This window comes from Lagenorhynchus albirostris, chromosome 17 (genome assembly GCF_949774975.1).
Source record: "Lagenorhynchus albirostris chromosome 17, mLagAlb1.1, whole genome shotgun sequence".
In the NCBI taxonomy this organism is placed as follows: Eukaryota; Metazoa; Chordata; class Mammalia; order Artiodactyla; family Delphinidae; genus Lagenorhynchus; species Lagenorhynchus albirostris.
In genome coordinates, this window is record NC_083111.1 from 23,665,606 (window position 1) to 23,686,358 (window position 20,753).

The 20,753-nt window shown below is 38.1% G+C and overlaps 1 protein-coding gene across 6 annotated transcripts in view; it reads right to left on the reverse strand.

Annotated features, from left to right (window-relative positions):
* The window catches only part of ZNF704 (zinc finger protein 704), a 210,632-nt gene that overhangs the window by 145,704 nt on the left and 44,175 nt on the right, over positions 1–20,753 (reverse strand). For 5 of the 6 annotated variants that reach the window (XR_009536381.1, XR_009536383.1, XR_009536380.1 and 2 more), the window contains exon 2: positions 19,707–19,948. Coding sequence is in view for 2 of the 6 variants with exons in the window: in XM_060127787.1 (XP_059983770.1) it covers positions 19,707–19,948 (242 nt within the window). In the remaining 4 variants the exon portion in view is untranslated. Of the gene's footprint in view, positions 1–3,120; positions 3,187–19,706; positions 19,949–20,753 lie in introns of all 6 variants that reach the window. The other variant, XM_060127788.1, reaches the window with a different exon arrangement.

Sequence of the window (20,753 nt, forward strand, 5' to 3'; positions counted from 1 at the left end):
GAAGGTAGTGGAAATCCAATTATTTCTACTACCTGTTTAAATTTTGAACAGAAGTAGAGAGAAAAAAAGATGTGTAAAATCTAAACATAAACCAATTCTTCAGAGGCAACCAGTGGCGTCGGGAAGGCAGAATAATGGCACTCCTAAGCATTCTGGAATATCCCCATATACCCAACCTGTGCAACAAAGTCAGCGGTCCACTGTAGCACAACAGAGCTACTGGTCCACCTGAAGTTTCGGGGGTTAAATTTTCTCCATTTTGCTGCCATAAATGATTTAGACGGAAGAGCATTTATTAACTATCCAAAGACTCTCTGAAAGTGATGCCTGCAAATGCCTGAATGTCACACTTTTTAAAAACTGAAGTATAGTTGATATACAATACAGGATTAGTTTCATATGTTCAGCATAGTGATTCTGTTTGTTTTTTGTTTTTGTTCTTTTAGGAGTATACTCCATGATAGATTATTATAAGGTATAGGGTATGATTCCCTGTGCTATAGAGTAAATCCTTGTTTTATATCCATTTTATGTATAGTAGTTTGTATCTGTTAATCCTACACCCCTAATTTATCCCCCTCCCCTCTCCCCTTTGGTAACCATAGATTTGTTTTCTATGTCTGTGAGTCTGTTTCTGGTTTGCATATAGATTCATTTGTATTATTTTTTGGATGCCACATATAAATGATATCATACAGTATTTGTCTTCTCTGTCTGACTTATTTCAGTAAGCATAATATACTCTGGGTTACACTTTCAGTATTTTATTCAATACTACCCAATTGAAGCAGAGAGCATATCCTTTATTAATAGCAAAGTGACATAAATTATTATTTTAAAAATCCATATTAATAACCAAAATTCAAAATACAATTATAAACAGGTGGTACATTCTAGTTTGGTACTAATGTGTGCTTATAATAAAGGGATATAAAACAAAATGATTGGAAATAGGTGAATTTTAAATATCGAGGCAAGAATATACAATGGAGAAAGGACAGCCTCTTCAGTAAGTGGTGCGGGGAAAACTGGACAGCTACACGTAAAAGAATGAAATTAGACCACTTCCTAACACCATACACAAAAATAAACTCAAAATGGATTAAAGACCTAAATGTAGGACTGGATACTATAAAACTCTTGGAGGAAAACATAGGAAAGACACTCTTTGACATAAACCACGGCAAGATCTTTTTTGACTCACCTCCTAGAGTAATGAAAATAAAAATAAACAAATGGGACCTAATGAAACTTAAAAGCTTTTGCACAGCAAAGGAAACCATGAACAAGACAAAAAGACAACCCTCAGAATGGGAGAAAATATTTGCAAATGAAGCAACAGACAAAGGATTAATCTCCAAACTGTACAAACAGCTCATGGAGATCAATATCAAAAAAACAAACAACCCATTTAAAACATGGGCAGAAGACCTAAATAGACATTTCACCAAAGAAGACATACAGGTGGCCAAGAGGCACATGAAAAGATGCTCAACATCACTAATTATTAGAGAAATGCAAATCAAAACTACAATGAAGTATCACCTTGCACCAGTCAGAATGGCCATCATCAAAAAACCTACAAACAATAAATGCTGGAGAGGGAGTGGAGAAAAGGGAACCCTCTTGCACTGTTGGTGGGAATATAAATGATACAACCACTATGGAGAACAGTATGGAGGTTCCTTAAAAAACTAAAATAGAATTACCATACGACCCAGCAATACCACTACTGGGCATATACCCAGAGAAAACCATAACTGAAAAAGACACATGCACCCCAGTGTTCATTGCAGCACTATTTACAATAGCCAGGTCATGGAAACAACCTAAATGTCCAACAACAGACGAATGGATAAAGAAGATGTGGCACATATATACAATGGAATATTACTCAACCATAAAAGGAATGAAATTGGGTCATTTGTAGAGATGTGGATGGACCTAGAGTCTGTCACAAGGAGTGAAGTAAGCCAGAAAGAGAAAAACAAATATCGTATATTAACGCATATATGTGGAATCTAGAAAAATGGTACAGATGAAACTGTTTGCAGGATAGGAATAGAGACGTAGACATAGAGAATGGACATGTGGACACAGTGGGGGGAAGAGGAGGGTGGGATGAATTGGACATAAATACACTACCATGTGTAAAATAGATAGCTAGTGGGAACCTACTGTATAGTACAGGGAGCTTGGTGCTCTGTGATGATGACCTAGATGGGTGGGATGGAGGGGGGAGGGACATCCAAGAGGGAGGGGATATATGTATACATATAGCTGATTCACTTAATTGTACAGTAGAAACTAACACAACATTGTAAAGCAATTATACTCCAATAAAAAAAATAAAGTCAACACAAACAAGTGTGTAAAGTTTTCTCTCAAACACACACACATAAACTAACTGAGCCAAATTTATGTCACAAAACACAAGCTTTCCTAAGTTATCACTAAGAAAATAAAGATAATGTCAGTCAATGCTATAGGTGTCAGTACGGGAAAGAGAACTGCTGGTTTAGAACTGCTGGTTCTCTGACTCACCTTATTAACTTCCTTCATAATTTTTGAATCATTTTTTTTAATTGGAGTATAATTGCTTTATAATGTTGTGTTAGTTTCTGCTGTACAACGAATTGAATCAGTTATATGTATACATATATCCCCTCCCTCTTGGATCTCCCTCCCATCCCCCCCAACTTCCTTAATAATTTTGTAGAATATTATGAGAGTAGAGTTGTAGCATATGTGCATTTAAATTATAGAAATTCAACTATAAGCATTTGGCAGGAAGAGAGAACTTTAAAAAAACAACAGGGATTCGACTTTCTATCCATGTTCAGTCTCTCTCAATTCTTAACTCTGGGTCACTTGGTCTCAGACCAAATAAAGGAGTAAGTAACTTGCTCTCTAGCCTGATGCATAGCTGTGTGTAAAACATTGTGAGACAAGATGTTGTTAATGAATGTTCTGTAAGACTGTGGTCTCAAGGCTATAACTCATTAACAGACCTCCTGTCTTTCCTTAAAGGTAGGGAGGCGTCCAGGAACACCACCAAGGAGCTTCCTGTAGGGACTTTTCCTGGCCTATGGTTGCAGGAAAAATCTCTTCTCCACTCACCAGACTTCTTTACACAAAGCCAAGTGCCAAGGCTGTTCCCTGAGAATCTGGTCATTTCCCATCTCTCTGAAATGATTTTAAGAAAAGGGACACTGTTAAGGAGGTTCATACCAGTGTTAGGGCTTCGGGGGGCTGCCCCTAAATATGCCACAATGGCATATTGATTATTTTGAATTAAAGTTACTTAAGAATCAGCGATGGAAGGATTGGGAGTTTGGGGTTAGCAGATGCAAACTATTATATATAGAATGGATAAACAACAAGGTCCTACTGTAGAGCACAGGGAACTATATTCAATATCCTGTGATAAACCATAATGGAAAAAAATATGAAAAAGGATATATCCTTATTCATATTTTTTCATATTCTTTTCCATGTATATTTCTGTCTTCCTGAAAGTAGGAAATAAATCTCGCACATGAGAGGTATACTCCTTGCATCTGGAGGTAGAAGGACACCCTTTTTGCCAGAGAGAGGGAATTCGGGGCTTAGAAGCCTATATAAACAAACCTTGTTACTTATTTTATTTACCACCTCAGGCCCAAACTCTGTTTAGATTCTTCACGAATCCAGCACCCCAAACCTAAGCTTCTTTGTCCTATCAATTCCTCTCAAATGTATCGTTTCTTTGTCTAAAAAGTATAAAAGCTCCCTGCTTTGACCACTTCTTAGGTCCCATTTCTATGAGACCTCTGTGCACATGAATTAAAAATTATTTCCTTTTCTCTTGCTAATTTGTCTTGTGTAAATTTTAATATTAGTTCAGTCACAAAAACTCAAGAGAGGTCAAGGGGAAAATTTCCCCTACCTCAACACCAGATACCTATATATTTTTTAAAAAGCTTTAATAATTATTCTCGGCTTTATGGCCCCAAACATCCTTTGGAGAACATGGGCCTTGTCAGTCTCACGGATATTTACAAGTTTTCCCCCTAGTTCACTTCTTCCTTACGTTACGTTATTAATTGTTTGAAAAGACAGGTAAACTAAAGGTGCTCTGATCGTCCACTGCCTGTTGTGAACTCTTGGTCAGCACTGATGGTATGCCGCCTCTCCTCCCTGGTGCTTTCCCCGGGCCCCCCGTATAACTGTCTCCATAAGCAGAGGTGGGGTGTGGGTGGCAGAGCTAAGATCGTGTCTTCGTATGAGATCTTATTCAGTCCTGGACTGTTTTCAGAGCGAGAGTTATGAGTATTATTTGCTAGAACTTCACTAAGATGCTTAGTTCAGGTGCTGTAACAGGGTATACAAGATTTAAATTGAGGAGATATTAGAGGAGTGAAACAATCCGAGGGAAATCTTAGACTGAACCTCATCCCCAGAGACCTATGGCTCAAGGCTGCCCCAGATTCTGCCAAGAACTAGAAGTTCATATGATAGTAAGTTGAAGAGACAGCATAAAAACGATCAACTTCATCAGCATCCTACCATGTCTTCTCATTCTTAGCTCAGACTTACAATGGAGAGAACATTAGAAGAGAGACCGTTTCTAATCTAGAACTTCATGGTTCTTGCCTCTAGAAGGTAGAAAAGAAATTAGCAAGCCTCAAATACTTCGGAACATCATGTTACATGGTTTCATACTTCTTTTATTCAAGTTGTACGTCTCTTTTACAGATGCTAATAAATGAATCCATTCTTTTACTAAAAAAAAAAAAGGCATGAATTCCACCATTCCGCTCAATGAAATTCTGAGTAGGAAGGGGGAGAATAATTGTCTTTTTTTCAATTGGTTTCCAATCTCAAGTCTTTCATAGTGGGTTCTGGACTCACAGGTGATCAAAGACGTTGTAAATAATAATTTTGTTTCTACTGAATCTTGATTTATTTGTTGACTTTAGAATCAAATCCCCAGCAAGAGGTGACTTGATTGTGTTCTGATGGCACAATGTGTTTCATTCAGTCATAATGTCAATTATGTCGGTTCCTAGCAATTTCCTGTTTCCGTCCCTCTATCCACATGATTATACTTGTGCTTTGGGAAGATCATTTTGGCTGCTGTGTAACAAACAGACAGACTGAAGCAAGAAAACAGGAACAACAGTTACTTGTTGACCTGAATTACTAAAAGGATGGGAAGGGATGGAAGTGGATAAAGGTTTCCTGGAGGGGACTTCCCTCGTGGCACAGTGGTTAAGAATCCACCTGCCAATGCAGGGGACACAGGTTCGAGCCCTGGTCTGAGAAGATCCCACACGCCGCGGAACAACTAAGCCTGTGCGCCACAACTACTGAGACTGCGCTCTACAGCCTGCGAGCCACAACTACTGAAGCCCGCGTACCTAGAGCCTGTGCTCCGCAACAAGAGAAGCCACCGCAATGAGAAGCCCATGCACCGCAACGAAGAGAAGCCCCTGCTCACTGCAACTAGAGAAAGCCCGCATGCAGCAACGAAGACACAACACAGCCAAAAAATAAATAAATAAAAAATAAAATGTAAAAAAAAAGGTTTCCTGGAAAAGATGGTCTTCATAGCTACTTTGAGGAGATTGCTTTGGTTCTTAACAATTACATAGTATTAGTCTTTCTCCAACATGGGTAGGTACATTTATATTGCCCTCCCAATTTTGTTTTGTTTTGTGGTATGCGGGCCTCTCACTGCTGTGGCCTCTCCCGTTGCGGAGCACAGGCCCTGGACCTGCAGGCCCAGCGGCCATGGCCCACGGGCCCAGCCGCTCTGCGGCATGTGGGATCCTCCCGGACCGGGGCACGAACCCGTGTCCCCTACATCGGCAGGCGGACTCCCAACCACTGCGCCGCCAGGGAAGCCCCCAATATATTTTTTTAAAAAGAAAATGTTCAATGAGATAAGCTTAGAGACCTTTTAAACTTTTCCGTCTTTTCAGTAGTTTCATATTGGTTACAGAGTTTGTGACCTAAAAAGTTTTTAATACATTTAAACATTAAACATTTGCTCCAGAAACTGCTATGCTTCTGGAGATTCAGAAATAATGATACCAATTTTGCCTTATCTCTCACTTAATTCCAAGTCTGACATAAAAGACTTTTCTATACGTAATATATAGTACATAAAAGACAAAGGAGAAAATGTAGAGAACACCACTGAAAATGGTAGCCCAAATAAGTTCACAATTTTCCATTGTCAACATAAGATATTGCTTGAAGCTCGGGTCATTTCCTAACTTTGAACTCAAAGGTTAATGAGTTTCTCAAGTTCTTTCTAAACGATACAGTTCCCAAAGAGGCATTCTATAAGGAGAAGATGACTTCATTTTACCCAGCAAGTGATATATATGACATCACTATATTTTAAAACCCTGCAAAACAAACAGTGCCGTATGGTTCAGTTTTTTTCCAACAGCAAACTAACAATCTGGAGTATTCTAATAAATTGTTGTTAGGAATATTTTTGGCCAAACTTTTCTTTTTCCCTTGTTACAACTGGTTTGCTAATAGATTTCTTTCGCTTTAGAGTTATAATTAGAAGACAGTCTCTACTTTGCGTAATCAAATTGTAATTGCTGTTTGGGTGAAATCCAACCCGTTTAAGCATCAGTACTTCCAAAAAAAACAATGTCTGGCAAAAAGAGGATAACAAATGCCATGCTCTAATGATCCAGGTTATCTAATAATGTTTTCCTAACAGTTGAGTTTTTATTGTTTTTTAGAGTCTGGACAGCAAGTGATATTAGAATTATCAATGTATTTTAAGGCATCACATTTGCAACTGACAATAAATTAATGTTCTCTGATAAACACTAATGATGGTAATAAGAAACAAAAATTCACTCGGGGTCAGAAACCTCCCAGTCTTAGGTCTGTCATTTGTTAAATTTGTGCTCCAGTGCCTGAATTTATTTCCAGTGCCCGGAGAATTTCCAAACACATACATCTCTTGCTTTAGAAGCCAAAAAGCTCAGTTGCAGGCCCTGGTAGAATGAATGAACATAACTGTGTTTCTAGCTCCCCACCCTCCTGCCCACTTTCTAACCGCCTCCCTAGAAACTTTGTAAGTCTTTCAGAAAACTCCATCCTTTGTTAAATCAGCTAGTCATTTTCTGTTGCTTACAACCAAGAAGCCTCACATCTACTTCAAAAATGCATCTCAAGTCTGTCCACTTGTCTTCATCTCAGCTGTCCCCACTCTGTGCAGTCCAGACTCCCATGACATCTGTTCTGCACTAAAAGGAGCAGCTTCCCGACTAGTCTCCCTGCACCCACCTTGTCCTTCTCAAACCCAATCTACATGTAACAGTTAATGTGATCATTCCTAAATACAAAAGGAACATTAATCATTCTTCTCCATAACATTCTTCTAATTGATCTAAATATATACTTTAAAAATCTTTAACACAATCAATATAGCTCAATATGATTTGCCTCCTGGGTGCCTCTCCAACCTCATCTCTTGCCGCTCTCCCCCATTCTCTGTGCTTCAGCCACACTGGCCTTCTTTCTTACCTTGAGGCTTGCAGGCATACTCTCCCCTACCTGGAATACCTTCCTCTCTAGTCAGTCTGTCTAACACCTCCTCATTCTTTAGGTCTCAGCTAAAGTGTACTTGCATTAAAGAGGCCTTTCCTCATGCCTCATTCTAAAATAAGTCTTCCTACTTATGGACCTCATAATACCCTGTACATTCCATCTATTAAAATTATTATAATGTATAATTATGTGTTTATATTTGTGTTGTTTAGAATCTCTCTCTCTCCTCAATTCTACCAGGGCAGGAAATATGTCTATTTATTCTACCTTGTATTCCAGTAGCTGGCACATAAAATCCACTTAATTAATAAAGATGTTGAATAAATTTAAAAAATGCACATTACTCAGTGAAAGAAGCCAATCTGAAAAAGCTGCATATTATATTATTCCAACTATAGACATTCTGAAAAAGGCAAAACTATGGAGACAGTAAAAAGATTAGTGGTTTCCAGGAGTTCAGGGTAGGGGAAGGGATCAATAAGCAGGGCACAGAGAATTTTTTAGGGCAGTGAAAATACCCTGGATGGTACTATAATGAGGGATACATGTCCTTATATATTTGTCCAAACCCATTTAATATACAACACTAACATTTAGGGAAGTAAACTTGAGGACAAAAACGATGACAGATGTTGATAACAGGAGGGGTGCTCTGCGTGTGTGGGGACAGAGGGTATATGGGAAATCTCTGTAACTGCGTCTCAATTTTGTTGTGCACCTAGAACTGCTCTGAAAAATAAAGTCTTTTAAAAAATAAGGTATTGAGGAACAAATCTTAAAAAAAAGAAAAAAGAAACAGAATATATAACTTTCTAATCAAGCTAGATCAATAAAACAAAAGGCAGGAAAAAGAAAACATAGTAAAGCATGGTTTAAAAAAGAAAAAAAGAGGGCTTCCCTGGTGGCGCAGTGGTTGAGAGTCCACCTGCCGATGCAGGGGACACGGGTTCGTGCCCCGGTCTGGGAAGATCCCACATGCCGCGGAGCGGCTAGGCCCGTGAGCCATGGCTGCTGAGCCTGTGCGTCCGGAGCCTGTGCTCTGCAACGGGAGAGGCCACAACAGTGAGAGGTCCGCGTACCGCAAAAAAAAAAAAAAGAAAGAAAGGACTTCCCTGGTGGCACACTGGTTGAGAGTCCGCCTGCCGATGCAGGGGACACGGGTTCGTGCCTCGGTCTGGGAAGATCCCACATGCCGCGGAGCGGCTGGGCCCGTGAGCCATGGCCGCTGAGCCTGTGCGTCCGGAGCCTGTTCTCCGCAACGGGAGAGGCCACACAGTGAGAGGCCCGCGTATCGGGGGGAAAAAAAAAATTAAGATGGTGAAAAATTCTAAACATATCAGTAACTATAATGAATACAGTGAGTAAAATATCCTATTTCAAGAATATACTCTATATTTCTATTCTCTGGATTATTTTCTCAATTATAAATAATAAGATGAAAAATGTTTTGTATCTCTTACTTTTTAAAATAAAATCTAATTATAATAATCTAATATTAAAAATATTAAAATATTAAATAATCTAATAATAAAAAATATTAAATCTAACAATCTAATATAAAAAGATTAAATATTAAAATATTAATAATCTAATAAAAATATTAAAAATCTAATATTAAAAAATCTAATATTAAAATATCAACCTAACAAAAATTGGGAGGTGCATATAAGGAAGTGCTTAGGAGTTATATCATTAAATCCTTATAACATAAAAGAAGAAAAGTCTACAATTAACAGTCTAAAATTCTACCTTAAGAAACTAGAAAAAGAGGAGGAATTTACACTCAAAATAAGCAGAAGGAAGGAAATAATAAAAGAAGAAATCAATGAAATAGAAAATGGACAAACAATAGAGAAAATCAATATATGTGAAAGCTGGCTCCTTGACAACAGCCATAACACTGATAAACTGCTAGTTAGACTGGTTAAAAAAAAAAGATGACACACTGACCAATATCAGAAATGGGAGAGGGAACATTACTGTAGATTCTCCATCTTTTTTAAAAAGGCAATATTATGAACAACTCCATGCTAACAAATTTGACAATTTATATGTAATGGATAAATTCCTTGAAAGACACAAATTACCAAAACTGATTCAAAAAGAAACATGAAAGCTGAATAGCACTACAGTCGACCCTTGAACAACGAGGGGGTTAACCTGCGTATAATATAGTCGGCCTTCCGTTTTCACGGTTCCTCCACATCTACAGATCTAACCAACTGTGGACCATGTAGTATTATAGTATTTACTATTGAAAAGATCTGTGTATAAGTGGACCCGCACAGTTCAAACCTGTGCTGTGCAAGGGTCAACTGTATATCAATCTTAAAAATTGAATCTGTAATGAAAAACACTCCCATAAAGAAAACTCCAGGTCCAGATGGCTTCATCAGTAGACCTACCCTTTAAGGAAGAAGTAATACCAGTCCTAAAACAAATTCAGAAAACAAGGAGGAGGGAACACTTCCTAACCCATTTTATGAGGCCATCATTAAACTGATATCAAAACCACACAACAATATCCAAGTAAATAAAATGATAGGTCAGTGGATGGAAATGAATGAATCCTTAATAGAATTTTAGCAAAAATTGATCCTTTGATATTTAAGGGGGTTTTAGCTCAGGAATCCAAAGCTGACTCAATGGTCGAAGACCAATCAATGTAACTCGACACATTAAAATAATTGTTAAGTATGCTCACGTAGATAGATGCATTTTTTTTACAATATTCAACATTTATTGATGATAAAAACTCTCATCAGCTAATTAGAAATGGAAGAGTACTTCCATGCTCTCATAAAGAAAGAAAACAATCCTGCAGCTATCATCATTCTTAACAGTGAAATATACTGAGTGCTTTCCCCTTGAAGAACAAGATAAGGATACCCATTTTTGCCACTTATATTCAGTCTTACGTTGGAGGTGCAAGCCAGTGCAAAAAGACAAAACATAAATGAAAGGTATACATACGGGAGAGGAAGAGTAATGAGTTGTCTTTATTTGCAGGCAGCATGATCATTTATGTAGACCCTCCTAAAAACAAATCTACCAAAAAAACTAAAAAACCTAATGCCTGAGTTTAGTAAGTTTTCAGTATAGTTGGTCAAAATATAAATTGTATTTCTCTGTATCAGCAATGAATAACTTGAAGTTGACATTTAAAATAATATCATCAGGCTTCCCTGGTGGCGCAGTGGTTGCGGGTCCGCCTGCCGATGCAGGGGACGCAGGTTTGTGCCCCCGTCCGGGAGAGTCCCGCATGCCGTGGGGCGGCTAGGCCCGTGGGCCTTGGCCGCTGAGCCTGTGCATCCGGGGCCTGTGCTCTGCGGCGGGAGAGGCCGCGTACCGCAAAAAAAAAAAATAATAATAATAATAATATCATTTGGTGGGGGAGTGGCCAAGACGGCAGAGCAGGAAGACCCTGAGTTCACCTCTTGCCGCGGGCACACCGAAATGACAACTATTTACAGAGCAACTATTGATGCGAATGACCAGAAGAAAAGAGGAAAAGATCTGCTACAACTAAAGATATAAAGAAGGAACCACAGTGAGATGGGTAAGCAGGGCAAAGATGTGGTACAGTCAAGAGGCCATAACCCCGGGTAGGCAACCCACACATGATAGGATAATTACAACTGCAGAGGTTCTCCCCAAGGCGGAAGGGGTCCAGGCCTCACACTGGGCTCCCCACCCTGGGTTTCCGGTACCAGCAAGACGAGCTCCCAGAACATTTGGCTTTGAAGGCCAGCAGGGCTTACTTTCAGGAGAGCCAGAGGGCTGGAGAAATAGAGACTCCACTCTTAAAGGGCGCACACAAAATCTCACACATTCTTGGACCCAGAGCAGAAGCAGTAGTTTGAAAGAAGCCTGAGTCAGACCTACCTGCTGATCTTGGAGAGACTCCCTGAGAGGCAGGAGGCATCTAGAGCTCAGCGTGGGGACACAGACACTGGTAGCAACCATTCTGAGAGCTCATTCTACCAAAAGGACATTGGGGCTGGCAAGTGTCACTTTGGAATCCTCCCTCGAGCATGTTAGCACCAGGACCTTGCTTGCCTCACCCACCAGCCTGCAGGCATCAGTACTGGGACACCTCAGGCCAAGTAGCTAGCTGGGCAGGGACAGAGCCCCACCCACAAGCAGGCGGGCTTCTTTAAGACCCCCGAACCCACAGCTGCCCCAGGACCCAGCCCTGTCCACCAGAGGGCCCAAGACCTGAAACTAGGCCTAGAATCCCCCAGCGTCCCACAGCCAGCCATCTCCACAGCTGGCCCTGCCCACTGGCAGGCTGATACCAACCCCTGGACTCACAGGGCCCTGGCTCCACACTGGACCCACAACCTGGCTCCACCTACTAATGGGCTGGCACTAGCCCTGGGACCAGCCTCACCCACCAGTGGACAAGGCATCAGCCCCAACACCCTCTGGGCCCTGGCCACACAGAGTAAACTTAAGAAAATAAAAATCATATCCAGAATCTTTTCTGACCACAATGCCATGAGACCAGAAATCAACTACAAGGAAAAAACCGCAAGAACACAAACACATGAAGGCTAAACAATATGCGACTAAACAACCAACGGATCACTAAAGAAATCAAAGAAAATTTAAAAATACCTGGAGGCCAATGAAAATGAAAACATAATGATCCCAAATCTATGCGAAGCAGCAAAAACAGTTCTAAGAGGGAAGTTTACAGTGATACAAGCCCACCTCAGGAACAAGAAAACCTCAAAGAAACAACCTAACCTTACACTTAAAGGAATTAGAAAAACAAACAAAACCCAGTTAGTAGAAGGAAAGAAATGATAAAGATCAGAGCAGAAATAAATGAAATAGAGACAAAAAAACTAAGAGCTGGTTCTTTGAACAGATAAACAAAATTAATAAACCTTTACTCAGATTCATCAAGAAAAAAGGAGACAGGGCCCAAGTCAATAAAATCAGAAATTAAAAAGGAGAAGTTACAACTGACACCACAGAAGTACAAAAGATCATAAAAGATTACCATGAACAATTATATGCCAATAAAATATTTGCAAATGATATATCCAACAAGGGGTTAATATCCAAAATAAACAAAGAATTCATTGAACTCAGTATCAAAAGTTGCCCAACGACCCTATTAAAAATTGGGCAGAGGAACTGATTACACATTTTTCCAAAGAAGACATACGGATGGCCAACATACATATGAAAGGATGCTCAACATCAGAGATCATCAGGAAAATGCAAATCAAAACCACAATGAGATATCACTTCATACCTGTCAGAACGGCTATTATCAAAAAGGCAAGAAATAACAAGTGTTGGTAAGGATGTGGAGAAAAGGAAACCCTTGTGCAGTGTTGGTGGGAATGTAAACTGTTACAGCCACTATGGAGAACAGTATGGAAATTCCTCAAAAAATTAAAAATAGAACTGCATAAGATCCAGTAATTCCACTCCTGGGTATTTTTCTGATGAGAAAACAAACACTAATTCAAAAAGATATATGCACCCTGTGTGCATTGCAGCATTGTTTACACTAGCCAGGATATGGAAGCAACATAAGTGCCCATCAATAGATAGATGGATAAAGAAGATATCACACACACACACACACACACACACACACACACACACACACTGGAATATTACACAGCCATAAAAAAAGAATGGAATCTTGCCATTTGTGACAACATGGATGGGCCTAGAGGGTATCATGCTAAGTGAAATAAGTCACAGAGAAAGAAAAATACTGTATGATTTCACTTATATGTAAAATCTAGAAAACAAAACAAATGAACAAATATAACAAAACAGAAATAGCTATAGATACAGAGAAAAAAACAGGTGATTGCCAGAGCAGGGCCGGGGGGAAGAGGAAAGAAATAGGTAAGGGAGAATAAGAGGTACAAACTTCCAGTTACAAAATAAATGAGTCACAGATATTCAATATGCAGTGTAGGGAATACAGTCAAAAACTATGTAATGTCTTAGTATGGTGACAGATAATAACCAGACTTATCACAGTGATCATTTTGAAATGTACAGAAATATTCAATCACTCTGTCATGTAGTAAGAACTAACATTGTGCTGTAGGTCAATTATACTTCAAAAACAAACTCTCTCATAGAAAAAGAGATCAGATTTGTGGTTACCCAGAGGCAGGTAGTTGGGGAGGGAGAATTAGATGAAGGCAATCAAAAGGTACAAACTTCCACGTATAAGATAAATAAGTGCTAGGGATGTAATGTACAACATGATAAATATAATTAACACTGTTGTATGTTATATATGAAAGCTAAGAAAGCAAACCCTAAGAGTTCTCATCCCAAGGAAAGGTAATTTTATATTTATTTAATGTATCTATATGAGATGATAGATGTTCTCTAAACTTATTGTGCTAATCACTAGATTTCTAATCATTTCATGATGTAAGTCAAATCATTATGCTGTACATCTTAACTTATACAGTGCTGTATGTCAATTATATCTTAATAAAACTGGAAGAAAAAAGATTACCAAAAAAAATTAAATATTATTTAGAACAGTATCTAAAAACATAAAGTACTTACAAATTAAGTTAACAAAATAATGCAAGATCTAAGCACTGAAAACTACAAATGCTACTGAGAAGAATAAAAGAACTGGGTGAATGTAAAGACATTCTGTCTATAAATTGGAAGATTTGATGTTTTTATGATATCAATTCACCCTAAACAGACCTATAGATTCAAATGTAATAACAATTAAAATTCCAATAGGCTTTTTTGAAGGGTAGAAAATGGTAGAATATTCTAAAATCTATATGGAAATCCAGCAAACCTAGAAAGATATGTTTAAAAAAGCAGAACAAGGTTGGCATACTCATACTACCTACTATCAAGACTTACTACAAAAAAAAAAAAAGACTTACTACCGCAATCAAGAGGGACCTAGAGTCTGTCATACAGAGTGAAGTAAGTCAGAAAGAGAAAAAAAATATCATATGCTAACACATATATATATGGAATCTAAAAAAAAATGGTTCTGATGAACCTTGGGGCAGGACAGGAATAAAGACACAGACATAGAGAATGGGCTTGAGGACATGGGGAGGGGGAAGGGTAAGCTGGGATGAAGTGAGAGAGTAACACTGACATATATACACTACCAAATGTAAAACAGATAGCTAGTGCGAAGCAGCTGCAGAGCACAGGAATATCAGCTCGGTGCTTTGTGACCACCTAGAGGGGTGGGATAAGGAGGGTGGGAGGGAGACGCAAGAGGGAGGGGATACGGGGATATATGTATGCCTATAGCTGATTCACTTTGTTGTACGGCAGAAACTAACACAACATTGTAAAGCAATTATACTCCAATAAAGATGTTAAAAAAAAAGAGACTGTAGTACTGGCATAAGGATAGACACACAGATACAGAACACAGGAGAGTCCAGAGCTAGACACGCACATATATGGTCAGTTGATTTTGAAAAAGATGTCAAGGTAATGCAATGGGGAAAGGCTAATCTGTCCAACAACTGTAACAATTGGATATCCATATGGGAAAATAAAAAGAAACCTCAATCCTTACCTATAACCAGGCAGAGTTAAAATGAGTAGAAAATTTCTCCTCCAAAAGTGGCTCTCCTGAGTCCTTTATGTTTTATTTTCTGGTACTTACAGGCTTTACCAACATGCCTAGTTTACCCATCAGGACAGGTCAAACACTGAAATGAGCATTACTTGGACTTTGAAAGAATTTGGTGTTACCAACGGTATTCAGTCAGGCCAATTCACAGAAGTCTCGTGCTACTGCAATAGCTTGGCACACATCCCAAGAATTGAACAATTCCTTCCGACTAGTTCTACGCCCTACATCCCTGGAAAAATCTTTAAATTCCCTACTCTGGATTTCAAATCTTTCTTTCTTTTCCCCAAATTTCCACCACTAAACTGGGCATGTTTCATTGATTATCTGGGCCCAGGCTCATCATCTTTTTCCAATAAGGCTAAAATACTGTCTTGGCTAATGGACCACTGAGCTCTGCCCACAGGAAATCTCTGACTGGCCTTTGTCTTTACTGACCTTGGCCTCCTATTCACTTCTTGGGCCAAACTACAGTATTGGATTTTCATTCTGGCTCAACTCTTCACACCCCCGTCTCTTTGTATTCCTCTCCTTATCCTCTTAAAGCTCATTTTCCTAACTCGCCATAGAGATCACTAAAGCTAGTATTTTCCCTGAAGATTAAAAAATACTTAAGATAACATGTTTATAATTAGTAACTCCTCATTTTCAATTCACAGTCTCTTTCGGAGGGAGCTGTTATCTTTTATAGCCAGACATTACTAAATGAATAAGTGATGAAACCTTCAGAGAGAGGGATCAGTCATTTAAAGGCTGCTGTCCCCACTGTTAGCACTGACACGCCTCGTACAGGTCACCTCACGCCCCACCAAATTATTCCTCCTCCATAATCTTTAAAATTGGGAAGAATTTTTTTCCATCAATGATAGATCTTTAGGTCCAAAGACGAACACTGCTCATTCACATGCTCTCTTACATACTCTTGTGCTCTTCCTATTTCGTTTTCTCCCCTGAAGAACCTGGAATAATTCAAGGGATATTTTGAGGACCTCACCTTATAAGGCATTCACCCCTCTGCACCACCCCCGCCTGCCCCCCACCGGAAACAAAAAAAGAAAAAAAACACTGTTTCTTCCTGAAATCAATCAAGCAACATCCCATGGGTAAGTGGACTCTCTTGCATTAATATAACTCATGTAATTAATATAATGCAGGAGTCCCGATGGCCTTGCGAGGCAGTCTCAGACACTTCCATCCAGCCTTCCCTCACCCCTCTCCCTCACTGGGCTCAGACCTGCACCTTAGTCTGACTCGCACCTCCTGCCTTCCCTGCCTCCACCCACCCCAGGTGTTTATCCTAATAAAACACTTGCACGTTCAATCCTATCTTGGCATTTGCTTCTCAGATGACCCAGCCTGACACATCTGGATTAATAACTTACTTAAATTTATGTTTTCCTGAAACTAGCAGCTCTTAAGTGGGTCCTCAGAAAATGGGTAAAGAAACGGATTTTGTAATGCAGATCTCAGATACAGAGTTCCTCCTCTGTTCCATTTATCCCCATCTTGAAAAAGATACTAATAAAAGGAAATTAGGCTTTTAAATAGTTGTGTCACACTAACAACTTTCCTAATACTAAGAGATTCTCCATTACATACAAATTCACCCAGTTCTAATGAGAAGAGAGCAAGTTATTTGATATTAACCACTTAGGTGTCTGGCTCTCTGATGGTAAGGTCCTGGAGGGTTAGCATGCTGCCTCATTCACTTTTTTACTGAGTACTGAGTTCATAGCAGGTACTCAATAAATGTCTATTGAATGGAGATGAAATCAGGGATGCTTAATTGCAGTGAGGTACAGTGATTAAAGAGGGGCGTGGTTCTCAGAACTTTCTAGGGATATGAAAAAACATATAAAATATACCCATTGTTTTCATTACACAAACCATAGAAAAAACTTCATATTTCATCTTACAAACCACAGAAAGTGAAGTTCAACAAAAATCCTGTTAGCTACAGTGGCAATAAGCAAAATATAAAGTGAGAAAGATTACAGAGAACTGATTTTAAACCAATGAGGAGCTCTGCACCAGTCATACTCTATTCACCTAAAATCGTTGTCCTGCCCTTCTAAGAGCTGGCCAATACCTAATGTCTGGATTTAGAAGAGTAATAAGTTGCAATAACCATGTGGCTAGATATAGCGATACAGAATATGTATATGGGGTATATATAATACACATGTGTTATATATGATATACTATATAAGATATAGATATAAAGGTTTACTCATACCAATATTCCCGTATACCCGTAGACTTACTCAAGCCTCATTATTTACGTACTGCCAACAGATATAACTATTTCTTCTAAAAAAAACAAAAAGAAAAATCCTGTATCTTTCTACATGTCAAGTAAAGGAGTAAACAAGTAAACAAAATATTGATCTATTTAGATGATAGTGGAAAGTTTACATTTACAAAATAACTTGATAACAGTAAAAGAAAATAGAACAGAAAGAGTGGAGAGTTAGATGAACTCCACAACTTCTGATTCCTTCATCATCACTTTAAAAAAGAGTAATTTATTTCACCAACTGTTGGCATATTTGTGATAATTAAACTCTTACTACAGCAATGAAAATAAGTGTATTAGTGGAGATCTCAAACAATGAAGCTTTAACTAGTCTTTCCCATAATAGATTAACACATCTAAGCTATACCTTGTCATTGGGGAATTTTTGCTGCACATTAACTGGGTTTCCAATTAATTTCCCAATATTGTTTAAAGAACTCCATGATAACACTGGCTTGACTTTTAAGTGCGCTCAGTGAATTTGAGAGGGAAGAAAGAATATTCCACACAACAGAGCCAGAAAAGGCAGAAAACATTTTCTTCTTCCTCTCTTCATTATTTTCCCCAGAAACTACTGCAAGTGGGTAAAAATTAAAGAATAAAGATATACCTAAAACAATCGATGACAAGTTAAAATTATGAATTCCAGGTCTTTCAACATATAAAATGGTCTAGTGAAAATTTCATGTAGAGTAGGTTCTACAGAATTGCAAGTTGGCCCTAAACTATGTAATATTGGGAAGTCTAATTCTTGCCCTACAGGCTTAGGAAAAAAATAAAACCATAGCTCTTCACATTTCAAATTACATGTCATTTTACCTATGAGTCAACCAAATAACAGATATGAACTGAGGTGCCTACCAGGTTCAGGGCATGATAAGACATTTCATAATGAACCCCCAGTTAAAGGAACTAATCCTAAAGAATTCAGCATGTACTTTATATGAAAAAATGAGAAAAGCAAATAATTCCAAGTAGTTAAACAGAGGTAATGAATATATGAAAAGTTTCAATTAAAAGTTAAGGAAAATAAAGAGGCCTATAATTTTATAAAGTTTGACAAATTTGGTAGAAGAATAGAAAAATATGTATTTTTCTAGAGAAGATACTTTTGATTTCATATAAAAAGAAATGAAATTCTAATTACAAAAAGTGAATCAGTAGAAAAGGAACATTTATTCCTTTTCCAAAGATACTATTTTCCTAGTTAGCGATCAGAAACCACTCAAACAAATGCAGAACTTCTCAAACAATTGCTTATAACGTTTCATTATAGATGTTTTTTGGTAACAAAATATATTTCACATATTAAAAATAAGCAAGCTTTCATGCTACAGCATCTCCTTTCTTTTCTTCATTCAACAAATATTTATTGAGCTCTTAATATATAATTCAACATGGTTCTAATACTAGGGCTACACCACTGAACAAGATGGACTAAAATCACGGCCAACATGGAACTTACTTTCTAGGTGAGATAAATGACAGGCAAGAAAATAAGTAAAAGGTCTAGCATGTATATTCTACTACTGTTCCACTGTCATTCTGCCATAATATTGTCCTTTGGTTCAATGGTGCTGGATGTGGTTTAAATAGAATTACAATGTAATAAAAGCCTTTCAATATTTCAGATAAACCCTCTTGGCCCAGTTCTAAGCTAGATCTGTCTTAAAAGGATTACCATGATATAAACCTGGGATCACCAAACTTTTTCTATAATGAGTCACACATAAATATTTTAGGCTTTGCAGGCCATCTATGATCTATATCCCATATTCTACACTTATTTTTCCCTTTAAAAATGTAAAACTATTCTTATCTGGCAGGCCACACAAAAACAGGCCAGGGGCTGAATCTGCCCTACAGCCATAACTCTCCAACATCTGACCAAAAGATATGAGTATTCTTGCTTTTAAGTGGCTATGCTCAGTCATACATTTCATGTTTCTTTTATTTTTTTATATTTATTCTTTTGCTCTTTGTTGTTCATTTGCCAAAATCTAATAAAACATTCTTTTCTAGAGCCACAGTAGTTCCAACTACTACAGCCTGAGTCAGTTCTGAAGAGCACGGCCACCTGCTCTATTTCACACAAGCAACAGAAAAATGTTCCTGGCAGAAAAACCTTCCTAAGTCTATACTTTAGAGAGATACGGCGGAGACTATACATGCTCTCCACTGACTTCCTGGAGCAGACACATATAAGGTCTAACGGTCCCTTACCTTGCTGGAGGAACGTCAATATTGGAAGAAACAACTTTTCGTTTTTGTTCAAGGAGACAGATGGAGCGAGTGTTTTCTTTTTCATGGTCAAGGGCTCGGTTGACTTTTTTGGTGTCTGCTGTTTTCACATCCTCCTCCATGGCCAAGGGGAACAAGTGTTGATGAGACAGTTTTTTACTAGAGTCACGTTTTAAGTCCTCTGGTTGAAATGTGAAGGCCATTTCCCGCTTAATGCTCCCCACCTGTGAAATGAAATGCAAAAATTCTTAGTCACCCAAAATATCAGCTTTGCATGACTATGTGCAGATGGCCATGACGGGAGACCACAGACTCTGCTGTCCCTGTTCATCTTGAAGATTTTATAGTTTAAATGGGAAAAAAGTCACACAGAAATCAAATAACTGACATTACAAAGTAATGCACAATTGAGGCACCACCTGTCATAATGCAAACAAGAAGCATCGCAAGCACAAGAAAAGCCTTTCAGATGTGCAAAAACTTCGAAGGCTTGAAAGCGTGAGACTTAGAAAAATCTAAAAATTTAAAACATTATTGTTTTCTCTTCTACAACTGAGAAAACTCAATTAAGTAAATAAATTCTTAAATATTTCATGCTGATTATGTTTAATGAAGAGAGCTATATATATAAAATCAAGCCTTATATCTTTGACTAGGATACTGATCTTAACTACACTCTTTATCTAATGAAGAATTGTTTTTTATCCTTTATTTATAGCAGTTAAGATCTTAATGAAATCCTTCATTAGTATGACAATTAAAAAGTCATATTAATTTTTCTAATGATTTTTTACTAAATGCAATGGTGATTAAAGTTTAAGACAAATATGAATTTAGACCTCAAGGAATTAAAACTGGTTAAGGAAAATAAAGAGGCCTATAATTTTATAAAGTTTGACAAATTTGGTAGAAGAATAGAAAAATATGTATTTTTCTAGAGAAGATACTTTTGATTTCATATAAAAAGAAATGAAATTCTAATTACAAAAAGTGAATCGGTAGAAAAGGAACATTTCAGATTTTAGGACT